Source organism: Rutilus rutilus, assembly GCF_951802725.1.
Source record: "Rutilus rutilus genome assembly, chromosome: 16".
Lineage (NCBI taxonomy): Eukaryota > Metazoa > Chordata > Actinopteri > Cypriniformes > Leuciscidae > Rutilus > Rutilus rutilus.
In genome coordinates, this window is record NC_140224.1 from 18705985 (window position 1) to 18722861 (window position 16877).

The window sequence follows — 16877 nt, forward strand, 5'->3', positions numbered from 1 at the left end:
TCTAATAATACAAAGCTTAATGCTAAATCCTGAAGTATCAACAAAAAAGGTTCTTAATATGACAGTTTTTTCAACTTGTCACATTTGTTAGAAAAGTATTTTTTATTGTTTATGTTATAACATTTTCAGTAACAATAATTAATATTGTAGATCTTTCCCCCTGAAATATCCTGTAATTGGACCACTAGGAGGTGCTCTACAATTCATTCACAGGTGACCCCCAAAACAGAAACCCTTATTCTCAGCATAACATAACACTTATTAACAAATGACAAATTTTATTCACCTCACAAAACAATACAAAAACTCTTGTAGCCCAAGAGTCAGCAGAGTCAGCAAAGTAAATTTCAGAATGAAGATGAAATCATGGTAAAAATGAACAGAGTAGCCTATAGGCAATATATTATATTGGATAATCTTAACTGTGTCTTTCTCAATGTGTTATTACCATGAAAAGTCAATGGCCAACTAATGACAACATGGTCCATGGCATTGAAGACTTTGAAATTAAAAAGCCTTTATCTTATAACTTTTAACTCTTACTTGTAAAACAATCAGTTTGACAAATAAAAAAATAAAAAAGGAAAAATACAACAACATTAATTAAAAGCATACCACTGTAGCCTATACAGTTACAATAGGTGAGTCTGGTGTTTGAAACATTAGAGTCATGAAATACACAGAAAGTCATGATATAGCCTACAGGTGGCAACTTGGTCAGTTCATCACTTAGTAGGCTTATTCAGGGAAGTGCAGGAAATGGTTGAGTATTATTTTAGGTATAACATCTGTAGGCATATTTAGTGCCTATCATGTCCATTTATAGCCTTTACACATCAGCTTGTATACTTGTATGGTTAAAAAGCTGCAAATTCGAAGACGCTGACGTCACGTCAGGTCGTCACGTGGGTCACCCGTTTGAAAGTTCAAGACGTTCGGATAGACGTTCGGATAGACGTTCGATCGGTCGGTCGGTCGTTCGGATGTTTGATTTTGGCACGGAGTACCCGCCATAGGACCAGTCACCGGGGGGCGATCGAGACGTTTTGGCTTCACTTTTCAGGGCTTGTGCGGCACGCTTGGGGGTTTTACATCTGCATAAGGTTTATATCTATGGTTTATATAGGCTACTGTCTATGGGAAATCCTCTATCACTTTTTTCTGCTTTTCTTCACCTGTGTTTTGATCCGGGGATTCGGTACTCTTTCAGAAGATGCGTAATAGCGCCCCCTACCGTGTATAACAGTGAAAACATGGATAGCCAGGAAATTCAGTTAATGGAAAGAGTAAAGTATATTTGAAGTAAATAGGACTAGCCTACTTAAAAATTCTGATACTCAGAATTAGGTGTTCACGTCTTAGATAAAAATATAGATTTTTTTAGAAAAACATTAAAGATGCGCATTTTGCGACCAATATAAAACACTTACATTATTCCAACAGCCAAATTAAGCCAATTATGCCATGCATAAGTTTCAGAAAACCGCTTCACAAATAACTGAAGTGCATCGAAGTTTGTATTACCTATTTAATTGTTGTGTGTTGGAAATACGAATAGAGGTAAAATCCAATAGATCATCGCCAAACCATGGCATGGATCACTTCGTTGAGGCGGCATTTCTTCCACTTCTTAGTACTTTAAAAAAAAATACATTTAATGGATAAAGCAAGTTAATTATAACATTATCATTATTTTACTTTATTTTCCTGATCATATGTACACAGGTCATAACATAAATATCTTTCAGTGGTGTATGAGATGGGGGATCCCTGATTACAGGACAATTTAGAGTATTTTATTGAGTATTTATGTGTATTGAGTTTTTACTTCAGTCACATGTGTCTGGGTTAAAGTCACATTTTATTATAATACTCATGATGACCAGATGTTCTTTGATGTGTGTTTCATATGTTATGCATGTGACAGACAGGCTGTGATCACTCAGCTGCCCCAGATACTTACAGTAACTAACAACCTCTGATAACACTCTCTGTCCTGTAGGTTTAAACCAGTGTTCTGCTCTGAGCTGTGAGTACCGCTGTCATCCCAGCCCGCAGGGTGGAGCCTGCTACTGTCCCGATGGCTTCACTGTGGCCAATGACAGCCGCACCTGTGTGGGTCAGTGCATGAGACCCCTTTATTATCTGATTACAGATAATATTTCTATCTAAATCTGGATAATACCACATTATACTAGACAGAATAATCTCTGTGAGTTTATACAATCCAGTTTTTCAGAATAACCCTTAATTTATTGGATTAGCACTTTAAGATTATGAAAAGGAGAATCTAGTTCAAAATGCAAGTGTCAAGTTCTCAGAAATGTAATTTTTGTATTCAGATTGCTTTCGTACATTTTTGATAGATATTTAGTGGTGTTAAAATAATACAATGTTACACCTTACAACTCAAATGCATGTGAGAATACATAATCGTTGTTTTTAAAAAAAGAAAGAATTTTAGGTATTATAGTTTTCATTTTACACGACAACAAAATGGCTTCTTGTCACATGACAATAAAATGGCAAAAATATAATTTCTGCAGCTTGGTTTTGCAGCACTTTGATTTGACGGACAAAAGTTAAAATATTAATCATATTTTTAGACAGATTTACTGCTTTTTTAAAAGTGAAATTATATACAATCTCTGGACTTTTCCACCACCTAGACATGACTTTAATCCCAACAAAAATATCAAAATTACTTTTAATTCAGAAATGTAAAATGTATTCAAGTCATCGTATGTATGAATGCATTTATGATTAACTTAATAAATCTGGACAAAAGAAATGAATCACGTCATTGACCCATGTATGTGGTTCATCCTCAGACTATGATGACTGTAAAATTTGGGGTATCTGTGATCATTTCTGTGAGGATCGCCCAGGCACACATCATTGCAGCTGTGCTGATGGATATTTCCTGGAGCAGGGTCATGTCTGCAAGGCCAATATTTCAAGTGAGTGGAAAATAGACCTGAAAATGCTTTTAACATGCTAAAATGTGTCAAACATAATGCTTGCCTTAATGAATGGTATTTCTAAATTTAATTCTAATGTAACTGTTTGAGTTTGAAATTTGAATACAGGATCACAGCAGCCCTTCCCACAGTACAAGGAATCCAATAAATATGTAATTTAGTAATATAATGCAGATAAAAATAGAAATGGTATATTCATATATTCAAATGTTATAGTATTATAGTCAAAAGTTATTTCACTTTTTAGGCTGCGCACAGCATTTTAGAATTGTATCTACATTTTCGATAGTACGTTGTAATGTCTCTTGTCTTCTTGGTCCTCACAGGGGGTTTACCACAGCTGATCTTCACAGATGGGCGTGATATCAAGATGGCAGATATACATGGGCGGTTTATCAGACTTCTAGTCCAATCAGATGGTAAAGGTTACGCTGTGGGTGTTGGTTACAACTGGCTCACTCAAAGGATCTTCTGGACAGATACCAATTCTCAGAAGGTGTTTCATGGTTTATAGTGTGAAATTACAATGTAGCCTACTGTAAATGTGAATACAGTTATGTTCACAAAAAACAACAACACATTTTCTTTCAGGTTTACTCCATAAATTTTGATGGTAGTGATAAGACGGAGGTGCTATCTGAAGCAGTGCATAATGCCCAGAATGTGGCTGTGGACTGGATCAACTTCAAGCTCTACCTGGTTGAGGAACGTGTGGAGAGAATTGAAGCATGTGATTATGATGGGGGAAACCGTGTCACGCTGATCGCAGAAAACTTGGTGACTCCTCACGGGCTTGCTCTGGACCCAACTGTGGGGTAAGTACAGTTTGTGTGTGGATTTGATTCAGTGTGTTGTAAAGGAAACTTTAACTCATCTACCTTCTTGTCTGATTGCTCTATCCTGTCTCCTACAGATACATGTTCTTCACAGACACTGGCTATAACACAGATAATGTAAAATTGGAGCGGGCCTTCATGGATGGTAGTAACCGGTTTGAGTTGGTTAAGACCAGACTGGGTTCCCCTACTGGAATCACCTTGGATTTGGTTACCAAGAGAGTTTACTGGACAGACAGCCATTTTAACCTGGTAGAGACCGTCACATATAGTGGCTTGGACAGGTATTATTATACTCCGCAACTCGCTATTTTAAACCTTTTAGGACCATGTAAATGAGTGGTTCTCAACCAGGTGGCCAGAGCCCACTAGGAGGCCTTAGCAAATATCCAATATCCTAAATATGACCTAAAATTATTTAAAATAAGGCAAAACAATTTACAAATCAGGATATTTCTTATTTTATTGCATCTCCTCAAAAATAGTTTTATATATTTATAAAACACACTTTGATGGGATTTGGTCAAATTCAGTGGATTTTATCCTATGTCAAAAGTGAGGAACAAATTGGGATTTACAGAAAAAAAAACTGATTTGAAGATGTTCTTATGCGTACGCCAACTGAAGAGCATGCGTACAAACTTTTTGTGCTCATTATATACCAGTAATTAGAATAATCCAACATTGTTTATTAAAATGTAAAGACAAATAGACAATCAGGTCAGTAAAAAATAAGGTGGATACATATGACCATGATGATGAGATACTTCTTCTGAACCATAAAGTGGTAGGCCTATTTGTGGGCATTCTGTAGGTGGAGATGATGTGCTTGTTCACATTGCGCTCGAATTTAAAATGAAATGCGCTTTATAAAGTTGGATGCATTTAGGAAGATTTTTTGTGCTTATGGACATTTTATCAATCGATCATAGGATCATTCAAGGATTTTTAAAATCCTTATTGAGTAAATTACGAAAAATTGACTGTCATGGGGCCTTTTAAACATTGTTGTCGACAATGGGGGTCTTTGTAGACAAAAGGGTTGAGAACCACCGATATGGTGCTTTTTTTTTTTTTTTTTTTTTTTACTGATTGCTAAATTTATGTTTATATTTGTGCTCTCAAATGTGCCTCCAGGAAAACAGTGCTGAATGGAGGTCATCAGGTCCCCCATCCTTTCGGGATTTCAGTATTCGAGAACCATGCCTTTTTCACTGACTGGGTCAAGATGGGTGTGATTCGAACCAACCGCTTCAATGGCAGTGACCCGACTTTTCTCTACCGCTCTACTAACAGGCCTGGACAAATTGTGGTTTCCCATCCAGCTCTTCAACCCTTCGGTAAGACAAAGTTGAATGTTTATAATACAAACTATAAAATAGGCCAATGCTAAGTATACATCATAATTGGCCTTTTCTGACTGCAGTGATAAACCCATGTGGCAGACACAATGGCGGGTGTCAGCAAATCTGTCTTCTGAGTCACCGCACTGACAACGATGGACTGGGTTACCGCTGCAAGTGTCGCCTAGGATACGACCTCCAGGATGACCGCCACACTTGCTTTAGTGAGTGACAGACAGAGCCTGCCCTGCAAATCATGAACCTCACTGTTTGTTTTGTTTGTTCACAGGCTTTATTTTTAGTTCAACTGCACCAGATCCTCTGAAACAAACATGTCTGTCTCTTTCAGAGATTAAAGATTATTTACTGGTGGCTACTGCACAAGCGGTCAGGGGGATTCCTCTTAACGTGTCTTCTCAGGAGGATGTCACCCTGCCGCTCGCTGGCATGGCCGAAACCTTCTCTGGTTCTGGAGTGGAGTATGATGGCTCATTGGAGACAGTGTTCTACAATGACAGAATGCGGCAGCTCATTTACAAATCACCCATCAATGGCACCAGTGAGTCACCGAAAAACACGCAGCTTTTTTGTTGTTGTTTTTTAACAATTGGATACTAAACTGTTCAGTGATTTTCAAACTTTTTTTATGCGAAGTAACATCTTTGATTAAATCCAAACAGCAATGTTAAAATTAATCTGATATTATAAATAAAACATGGAAAAAAAGAATTCCATAAATGTAGTATATATTACTTTTTTAATTAATTTTAAATATTGATAAAAAAATAATTAATGAAATTATTTATTTTTATTCATATATAAAATTATAAAATGGATTTTCACCATTTCCATTTCCATTTTAATAAAATATAAACATTATTTTGTGGTTATTTCTCAGATCATGAGATCCTGACAGGTTACAGAGTGGGCTCTGTGGAGTCAATGGCATATGACTGGACCTCTAAGATCCTCTTCTGGATATCCAGCACCTATCGCACCGTCTCAGCTTTTAAAGTAACAGATGGATCAAGACGGGACATTGTTGTTAAAAACTTGAAATACCCCCGGGGGATTGCTGTGCACCCCAGTGCAGGGTATGAGACATCATGGGCAAGAATACATAATTCAGAATACCATTTTCTGCTAAATAAAACATCTTTATAATGTAGTGTAAATACAGAATAACTTAATTACATATAAGATTACATAATCGTAATAATCCAAATAAAGTTCTATTTTGCGATTTTTAGATACCTCTTCTGGTCGGATTGGTATCGTCCAGCTGTGATCACCAGAGCATACACAGATGGAAGCAATGCTGTTCCTCTAATTAACACAACACTTGGCTGGCCTAACGGACTTGCTGTGGACTACCTGTAAGGAAGTCCTCTTAAAATAAACCATTTGATTTCTGAAATAGTTTGTAAATGAGATAGGTTTATTCACTTTCCATTCATATTTCATTCCGACACAAAGATCAGTTTGGACAATTAAAAAAGAGGGCTAAAGGCTGTCTTAGATGTTTGTTGTGCTCCACAGGATGGATAGGCTATACTGGGTTGATGCGCAGCTGGACCGGATTGAGCATGTGAGCATTGATGGGCTTGACCGACAGGCCTTCTCCAGCATTGGACAAATTACTCACCCTTTCTCACTTACGATACACACAGGTTGTCACTTCTGTGTTTCTTTAGTCATCTCAAAGCCACATTGTGATGTTGATGTTGAGATGATTTTAAACTACAAAGACTGTTATCCAGCATTTTTTTTAGATTTGTTCCACTTGTCACTGACTGATCTGTCTCCTCCATTTGTTAGATCATTTGTTTGTGTCAGACTGGAGGACGAATTCTGTTTTCCGAATGAGGAAGAGGGATGGTGGGGAAAATATAGTTCTCCGAAAGGGCATCTCAGGCATAATGAATGTTAAGGCCTATTCAGCTGATCTCCAGGACTGTGAGTGACACAGATAAGCTCTTGCTTAATAAACTGTTGTCTGTTTATGCAATTCACTCGAATTTCATCCATTTTTCTGCACAATTTAGACATGTGATGATGATGACTTTGGGTCAATGAATAATAAAAGCAAACATGAAATAAAGTAGATCAAGAGAAAAAAAAAAAAAGTACTTTTTTCCATAATATCATTCTTTTAATTAAGTATTTTTTCTTCATTATGATGTCTGCAGTGCTGAGTTCACTTCATATTGTGACAGGCAAAATAAGTTTTTGGGTCCCCCCCAATACCCTTACAACCGGTAGCTTATATACATACAGTATATCATCGCTGTCTGGCGTAAACCTCAAATGTCCAAAACCACTACTTTTCAGGAAATTATTATTATATATATTTTCAAAAATAATTAAACACTGTGTTGTCACAGTTGATATTATTGATATTGAGGCTTTATATGGTCAGACACTTGCATGTGCCATTATATTATTAACATTCCACCAAAATCAAACTCAAATGGAGTTTATTTTTTTTGTGTGATTATTTATTTATTTATTTATTGCAAGTACAAATAACTATATACAAGACCAGGGTTTACTTGTAAAAAAAACAAAAAAACAAAAACAAATTATATACATATATATATATATATATACGTATATTAGGGCTGTGAAAAGATTCATCGCGATTAATCGCATCCAAAATAAAAGTTTGTGTTTACATAATATATGTGTGTGTACTGTGTATAATTATTTTGTATATATAAATACACACACACGCATGTATTTATTTAAGAAATATTTGCATGTATATACTGTATATATTTATATATAATTTATATTATATATAAATATAAATATTTTATATATAAATAACACATTTTTCTTAAATATATACATGCAAGTGTGTGTATTTATACATACAAAATAATTATACACAGTACACACACATATATTATGTAAACACAAACTTTTATTTTGGATGCGATTAATCGCGATTAATCTTTTCACAGCCCTAAATATATATATATAGAGAGAGAGAGAGAGAGAGAGAGAGAGAAAAAGAGAAAGAGAGAGAGAGAGAGAGAGAGAAAGAGAAAGAGAGAGAGAGAGAGAGAGAGAAAAAGAGAAAGAGAGAGTTACTTGAGTAAAGAAAACGTTGTACTTATTCTAGCAACCAGGTTTTTTTTTTTTTTTTTCTTGCTGCTGCAAATATGCAGAGATGGTCCAAACTGCGTGTGGCACTTCATTCACGATAGAGTCGGGTGTAGTTATGAGGTTTGACTGACAGTTTGAGGACCCAATAGAGATACAAGATTTAGTCACAAGTCACAAAACCTACAGACAGACGTAAAATGTGACCCTTAGTGACAAAATATGGAGATGCGAGGTTTCTGCCCGATATTTAAAATTTTGTTAATTTAGAAATTAATTGTCTTACATTGTTTTACCATTAGAGTGAAATAATAATAATAATAATAATAATAATAATAAAAAAAAAACGAAAACAATTTTTCCTCACTGTAATTGGGCCCCCGTGGACATGCGAGCATAGGCACGTGCCTAGAATGCCTATGCATAAATCTGGCTCTGGATGTTCGGCCACCCTGACATTTTAAAAAATTTCACCCCAAGAAAATTTATAATTTGTTTTTTATTCGGAACTTAAATGCATTCCCATCATAGAAGAGGTGTATTCATGTTTTTTAAAATAAACAAATAGATTGGACAAAAAAAAATATCCTTGTACTTGTTAGATGTAAAGTATTATTTGTCACATGCAAAGTAAGTGATAATCAACTACTGTAATCTCATTGCTGTGTACAGTATTCAAAAGCAGATGCAATCTGATTCCAAACGGCCGCTGCAGCCACTTCTGTTTCCCTACGCCTGCGTCCAGCCGTGTGTGTAGATGTCCCTACGGCATGAAGCTGCAGGACAACCAGAGAGACTGTGTGAAGGATGACTCTGTGCCCCCACCAGATGATAACTGTGGAGGCTATGCTTTTCCCTGTGACGGGGGCCGATGTGTGCCAAATTCTTACCGTTGTGATGGTGTGAACGACTGCGTCGACAAAACAGATGAAGCCAACTGCACAGATCCAGGTGTGTATGAACATGTGAGTGTGCTTGAGCACCACCTGAAGACCTAGACATGTCTATGAACATCTCATTTCACCTTTTTAATCAGGTACAACCTGCTCTCCATATGCCTTCACCTGTGGGAACAAGCACTGCATCCCTGCTAGATGGCGCTGTGATGGACATGATGATTGTGGTGATGGTACCGACGAAGATAACTGCCCCACACGTGGTCCAACCACCTGCCCATCCAACCTATTCGCTTGCACCAATGGAAACTGCATCCCAAAAGCGTGGGTGTGCGATGCTTTCAACGACTGTGGCGATGGTTCTGATGAGAGACAGTGCAGTGAGTATTGAAGAATTTCAATGTAGGGGTGAATGTAGGGTCAGTGAATATGCATAAATGTTTATTGTCAAAGACATTTTGATAAAAAAAATACACTCTGAAAAGCCCTAGCACTGCCCATGTACACTAATTTGACACAGCAATACATTAAGTTAATTATAACCACTGTCATTCTCCTCTGTCCTCTTCCAGATTCCACTATCACCACCTGCCAGCCTGGCTTCTTTCTGTGTCCAGATCACCGCTGTATCTATAACTCATATGTCTGTGATGGAGACCAGGACTGTTTGGATGGCTCTGATGAGAAGGACTGCGGTAAGACAGTGATTTGATTTTTAAGGCGAGTCACTACAGGCAAAAAGAGTGTTTTTTTAAACTAGTGGACAGAAAACATCCAAAATACACTTTTAACTGTGTCTTTTAGAGCACTTTATCTATTTGCGTCTGTAGATTTCAATTACAGTATATATCTTTAAAGGCCGTTTTCTCAAAATGAGTTTTTTCTCCTACATTGAGCCAGAAATCTACATTACATACACCAAACTTACTTTACAGTTTTAGTCTTATCTATATTCTGACGGTTTTTACAGAGGGGTTTGTTCATATATAAGTTTCCTGATTTTATACAACATTTTATTCTTAAAAAAATGGCGAAAATTTATTTATGTGATAAATAGAGATATCCAAAATCCCCTCTGTAAAACCTTTGACTCTAATATATAAAAAAATGTAACAAGAATTTTGAACCTGACTTTATCCAATGTTCAGATTTTTGTTCTAGAAATGTATTGCAAATTAGTACATTTAGATAATGCCTCATTTGCATATTTAAACACAAAATTTCAGAAAACTTGTAATACATTTTTTTTTTGCAATTATTAATGTAATCAATCAACTGGTGAAGCATGGTGATATAAAAAAAAGAAAAGTTTGACCCTATTCACCTGGGGTGTCTCTCCAAGTAGGGGGTTAAACGGATCATTGTTTATCCGTGATCCATACAGACCAGGCCCCACGGTTCGGCATGAATGTAATTCGTGGATTAATTGCAAGTTTAACTACCATAGAGTGAAATTTTATAATTCGTACGCTTTTTGTCTTGCTAGTTTACACATTCAATAGATTTTAAACCATTCCAGTGCTAGAAGAGGCAAAAAAGAATTTAATGCAGTACTCGTACGCTGTTATCTGTGCGCACAGCAGCACAGACCCAAAGCGCATGCACACACAGAGAGGCATGTTTCAGTTCCAAATTCAGTTCTCAGAATTGATTCCTCTTTCCTCCTTGATTCCTCCTTGCACTTGGATGGACAAATACACACAAAATTATGTCAAAATACCCATCTCAGCAATCATTCTCATAAACACCTTTGGTTATGTCTTAAGTAAACATAAACAGTTGAGAAAGATATTGAATGTGTATCATTATATTGGATTCATTAGGTCTTAAAGTGACAGCAGTATACATTTCTGCCATTGTCTAGTTCATTAATGTAAATCAAACAACAAAACACAATCTACATTAAATTTCTACAGTGAACATTTAATTATTACATTTCTGTACCTGAAATAAATACTACATTTAGACCTTACTTTATTTCTAACTGTTCACTTGCCTATTAAAATGTTTGAACTTTATTAGTTAAGTAGTTTTTGCTGTGGTATCGGAGTACTTAAAGTGTCCTTTAAGTAATAAATGGAAAGCAAAGTCACCCCCCCCCCCCCCACCCCAAATATATTTTTTTCTTGCTGATCTGAAAAAATGTATCATTATCCGCACCGTGAGTTTTGTGATACGTTGAACCACTTTTTTTAAGGTCACTCAAAGGATCCACTTAAAGTCGGCATGAAATGGAAATCTATTTTCTATTGTGAACAATTCATCCGTGCGTATGTTTCATTTTTAAAAAAGTTTTTCACCTTGTAATATTTAATAAAAGTCATAATCCACTTAAACCCCCGCCCCTGCAAGCTTGTGCCTTTTTAGAGCAATGACCGTATCTCAAAATCCAATCAACAATCAATTCATAGAACCAAGTCCCCCCGGATGTACATCACAATACGAAAGAAAAGATCTGTAACTAGTTCTGTTTCATCGTGACTTTAAATAACATGGATGACATGGATGTTTTGTGTTTTGGGTAGTGTACTCCTGTTCGACGTTCGAGTTTGCATGTGCCAGTGGAGATCAGTGTGTGAGTCAGAGCTACCGCTGTGATGGGGTTTATGACTGCAGGGATCACTCAGATGAGAGCAGCTGTCGTAAGTTATATGTGTTTAGAAGTCCTCTTTCAGCTTGGTTTTAGGGGATCATATGACATAAATTTGGTTATTTTAAGATTTTTTTGCTGTTAACTGTGAATCCATGTCTGTGAAAAAAAAACCCACATTAGACTGATGTTCTTGGAAGTGAATCAGTTTTTACATATTTAATTTAATTGATATAAGGCACAACATAAAAGGTCTTTTATGGAAAGGAATTCTTTCATAATAATTTTTTTTGTCAACCAGTATTTTAATCTCTATTAATTTTCCACAAGGTTTACAAATTTCACAAATATCTAAATACATTTTAAACCTTGATTTCTGTCATATAAAGTATAGAAATATTTATTTATTGTAATTGATGTTTAATTGTTGTTGAAAATAATTTATCTAACATATCTAATAGTTTTCATAACAGAAACATGGGATTGTGCTATATGTGTCATCATCATCTTTATATGGATATAAGCTACAAAATGTGTATCTAGCAGTGTAAAATAATGCTAGTGATGACTAATAGCTGGTGTTTTATGTGCAGCCACACGTGGGCCAGGTCTGTGCCATGACGATGAGTTCCAGTGCCAGGTCGACGGATTTTGCATTCCGAAAGTGTGGGAATGTGATGGTCATCCAGACTGTGAGGATGGCTCTGATGAGCACAATGGCTGCCCGCCCCGTACCTGTAGTTCTGTACAGTTCCAATGTGCTAATGGAAACTGTGTGCCTCAGAGCTGGATTTGTGATGGGGAAAATGATTGCAGGGATATGAGCGATGAAACAAATTGTCCCACTCCACCATTCAGCTGCCCATCAGGTCAATGGTTGTGTCCCACAGACCAGGTGTGCATCACAGAGGCTCAGGTGTGTGATGGCCAGAGAGACTGCCCAAATGGAGCTGACGAGTCTCCCCTCTGCAGTGAGTTCTGCTGCTGCTCGAGTAAAGCAGGTGTTACATGTTGCTATATGTTGTTGATGAACTTCTCAGACTGTCTCTTTCTTTCTCATTATTGGTCTTATTAGATGAAAATGACTGTCAGGTAAATAACGGGGGCTGCAGTCATGGTTGTATTCAGGGTCCATTTGGAGCTCAGTGTACCTGTGACCCAGGATTCCAGCTGCTGAACGACTCAAAGACCTGCGATGACATAAATGAGTGTCTGATCCCTGGATTCTGCAGTCAAACCTGCTTCAATGAGCGCGGCTCCTTCCGATGCTACTGCCAAGATGGCTACCAGCTGGAGCCAGATGGACGTACATGCAAAGCCATCTGTAAGTAACATCTCGATCGTTTATACATCAAACATGATTGAACTAAGACTTTATGTAGCTGAATTGCATTTCTAGTCAAATGGATAAGAACTCAATGGTTTTAAAGGGTTAGTTTACCCCAAAATAAAATTTCTGTCATTAATTACTCACTCATTAATGACAAAATTTTCATTTTTGGGTGAACTAACCCTTTAAGGCTAGTTCACACTGCTCCAACTAACACCAAATCCAAAACATTTCTTGTGAAGTAGTTTAAAAAATTGTTTGTACAGTAATATAATAATAGTAAAACCTGAAATCTGTGGGAAATGTGTAATCTGCTCTAGCCCCAGGTGATGCCTTACTTCTGGTGGCCAAGCGCAGTCAGATTGTCGCTAACCGCATCTACTTCAGACCACCCCTTGTCAATCCCGTAGTCAGCGGCGTGAGCATCGTTGCTGTAGACTTTGATAATGTCAATAAAAGAGTCTACTGGGGTGATTCATCTGAGAAAATGATCTATAGTTCATTCCAGAATGGCACAGACAAAAAACAGGTAAGTACTAAGAAGAAATAAAGATTTGTTGTCTTATAGGGCTTATGAATTTCATTGTATGGATATATTGGATCTGTGTTAATCAATTACAGTTCAGGATTAATTAATTTGGTGATGTCGATATATTAGGTGTTCTCATCAGGCCTGATGGTGCCTGAGAGTATAGCAGTGGATTGGGTTGGTAGAAACATTTACTGGACCGACTACGTCATGGAAAACATTGAAGTAGCCACTCTGGATGGCCGCTTCCGGAAGATTCTGATTACCAAGAATGTCACCAGCCCTCGTGGACTGGCTCTAGACCCCCGCAGCCAGTATGCATATTGGACATAGTTACTAATTTGTTGCTATTTAATGAATTTTGAGAGACTCTTGAAAAGGAAAATTCTGGCATCATTTACTCACCATGTCATTCCAAACCAAACATTTTTTAAACAGAAATTGCTTGATGCAGGAGAACAAACCTCATTGGTCCTTGTGGAAGCTCCAACGTGCTTGCATGACCCACGAGAACAAATCTCTTCAGTTTTCTCATGTTAGGCAAGCACGTTTGATATTCCGTTAACCATATTTGATGTGCTCTATGTATTTGTGTTAAAGGGGACCTATTATGCCCCTTTTTACAAGATGTAATATACGTCTCGGGTGTCCCCAGAATGTGTTTTTTTTTTTCAGCTCAAGTTTCAGCTCAAAATACCCCACAGATTATTTATTATACCATGCCCATTTTTGAGTCAAAGGAAAAACATGCTGTTTTTTTGCATGTATCTTTAAATGCAAATGAGCTGCTGCTCGCCACCCTGCTTTCCAGAAGAGGGCGGAGCCTTTACAGCTTGTGCCTCACATACTCTGCCAAAAACTAAAACATCTGTTTGGTTTTGATTATCATCTCTATTGCGGTTAATCTCACGTGACATTGTAGTTCTTTATCATCATGAAAGTTTATTATCTGCTTGCGTTTTTTTAAGCTATATCAGTCTAAACTTCTGATAAATGGTTTTCTGAGTGCATGTGCACAGCATGTGCACAGAAAGCTGGATGTCAGACAGCGCGTCCCGTTAGTGTGAAACTAGTTTTCTTTCACATCTTATTGCACTTAAACTGTCAAATACACGCAAGGCTATGTAAAAAACACACAAAGTTCACATAAACACAGTCGGTTATGTCTGTGAACGTAAACCGCAGGAAAAGAAAGTGCATGTGTATATTAGATCTGTGTATTAAATTGAAAGCAGCATAAAATACAGTACCTACTGCTAAATATGTTGTTAATACGAATCAAACAACAAAAGAAAAAATGCTCATTCACTCAAGAAAATAACTGCTCTTGATTGAATTACTTTAGTAGCTTTAATAAGAATACATTTCTTACTTGAATGCTGCTGTTAAATGCTCTGGCGTGGAGATAAACATGGTGGACTGTGTACAGCTCATTTAGAGGCGAGGTCTATGCTAATAGACATATTAGTAGCCATATCACCCTGTAGCCCAAGACTGGTTGCCCACTGAAGCTAAGCAGGGCTGAGCCTGGTTAGTACCTGGATGGGAGACCTCCTGAGAAAACCAGGTTGCTGCTGGAAGAGGTGTTAGTGAGGCCAGCAGGGGGTGCTCACTCTGTGGTCTGTGTGGGTCCTAACGCCCCAGTCAGTGATGGGGACACTATAATGTCAAAGAGCACCGTCCTTTGGATGAGACGTAAAACCGAGGTCCTGACTGAGGTCTGACTGACCTGAGGTCATTAAAAATCCCATGGCACTTCTCGTGAAGAGTAGGGGTGTAACCCCGGTGTCCTGGCCACATTCCACCCATTGGCCCTTGCCAATCATGGCCTCCTAATAATCCCCATCCACTGAATTGGCTCTATCACTCTCTCTCCTCTCCACCTATAGCTGGTGTGTAGTGAGCACACTGGCGCCATTGTACTGTGCCTGCCGTCGCATCATCCAAGTGGATGCTGCACACTGGTGGTGGTTGAGGAGAGAATCCCTGATATGATTGTAAAGTGCTTTGGGTGTACAGTAGTACATATAAAAATCGCTATATAAGTGCCTCATTCATTTATTCATTCATTCATTCATTCATAATAGAGCAGAGTCCGTCAGCAGTCTTGGGCAATGTGACACCACATTGCTAGAATCTGCAAATGTCTTGTTCTGAGACACTGCTTTTGACTTATGGGTATTAAAAAAGAGGAGTGGGTGGATTTTTAACATTTATAGTGTGGTTGTGTACATACTGCTGACACACATTTATGTTCAAACACCATGTAAAAGTGAATTTTGCATAATAGGTCCCCTTTAATCAATGTTTGTATGTGAATACAATCCTAAATTAAATCTGTTTATCATAAAAAGTGATTGTGTCTCTTCATGTAAACTGCTTGATTCATATGGATTACGATTACTTTACGATCTCGTTATGGACTTTTTTAAGAGTCAAGAATGAACTTTCGATAGAGGGACAGAAATTTCTCAGGTTTTATTTATAATATCTTCATTTGTGTTTTGAAGATGAACAAAAGTATTATGGGTTTGAAATGACATGAGGATTAGTAAATGATGACAGAATTTTCATTTGTTTGTAAACTGTCCTTTTAAGATCACTTAAAGTGGAGTCTTTTTTTATAAAATCATAATTCCTTCTGTTTTCTTCTCAGTACCAATCTAATGTTCTGGTCAGATTGGGGTCAGAACCCTCGCATAGAACAGGCTAGTATGGATGGACTCGGAAGAAGAGCAATTGTGACTAGCAAGGTATACTGGCCCAATGGACTCACCCTGGATTACACAACTAGAAGACTATACTTCGTTGACGCCTACCTGAAATATATTGACTACTGTGACTATGACGGCAAAAACAGGCATCAGGTCTTTGCAAGTGACATGGTAGGAGTTAAAGTGCCTGGTCAAAATCCATCTATGTTTTACATGAAGTATAAGGGCACAGTCTGAGTTTATCTGGTGTCGTATTTTTCACTCATCACACATCTCTGTATCTACAGGTTCTTCAGCAACCACATGGCATAACCATCTTCGAAGACAACATCTACTGGAGTGATCGCTACACAAGTCAAATCATGAGGACTAACAAATTTCATGGAGGAAACATCACCACCCTTCTGAGCAGTGTGTACCAGTGCATGGGTATCGTCATGGATCACCCCGTCAAGCAGCCTTTAGGTTAGGTTTTCATTCAGGTTATTTATGAAAGGATATCTAGCTGTTTTTTCTTTCTTTCACTTGACTAACATAGTCTTTTGGCTCC

The 16877-nt window shown here is 37.5% G+C and overlaps 1 protein-coding gene across 1 annotated transcript in view; it reads left to right on the top strand.

The window, feature by feature from the left end:
* lrp2b (low density lipoprotein receptor-related protein 2b) overlaps positions 1–16877 on the top strand; it is a gene marked incomplete at its 5' end in the record, with an annotated part of 132728 nt that overhangs the window by 18448 nt on the left and 97403 nt on the right. The window contains 22 exons of the mRNA XM_084434586.1: positions 2003–2119; positions 2832–2960; positions 3308–3477; positions 3573–3796; positions 3895–4101; positions 4955–5157; positions 5244–5384; positions 5510–5719; positions 6059–6254; positions 6411–6536; positions 6700–6830; positions 6979–7116; positions 8941–9219; positions 9305–9544; positions 9737–9859; positions 11690–11806; positions 12348–12725; positions 12830–13078; positions 13405–13613; positions 13743–13927; positions 16270–16498; positions 16615–16792. Coding sequence (XP_084290712.1) covers positions 2003–2119; positions 2832–2960; positions 3308–3477; positions 3573–3796; positions 3895–4101; positions 4955–5157; positions 5244–5384; positions 5510–5719; positions 6059–6254; positions 6411–6536; positions 6700–6830; positions 6979–7116; positions 8941–9219; positions 9305–9544; positions 9737–9859; positions 11690–11806; positions 12348–12725; positions 12830–13078; positions 13405–13613; positions 13743–13927; positions 16270–16498; positions 16615–16792 — 4179 coding nt within the window. The remainder of the gene's footprint in view (positions 1–2002; positions 2120–2831; positions 2961–3307; positions 3478–3572; positions 3797–3894; positions 4102–4954; positions 5158–5243; positions 5385–5509; positions 5720–6058; positions 6255–6410; positions 6537–6699; positions 6831–6978; positions 7117–8940; positions 9220–9304; positions 9545–9736; positions 9860–11689; positions 11807–12347; positions 12726–12829; positions 13079–13404; positions 13614–13742; positions 13928–16269; positions 16499–16614; positions 16793–16877) is intronic.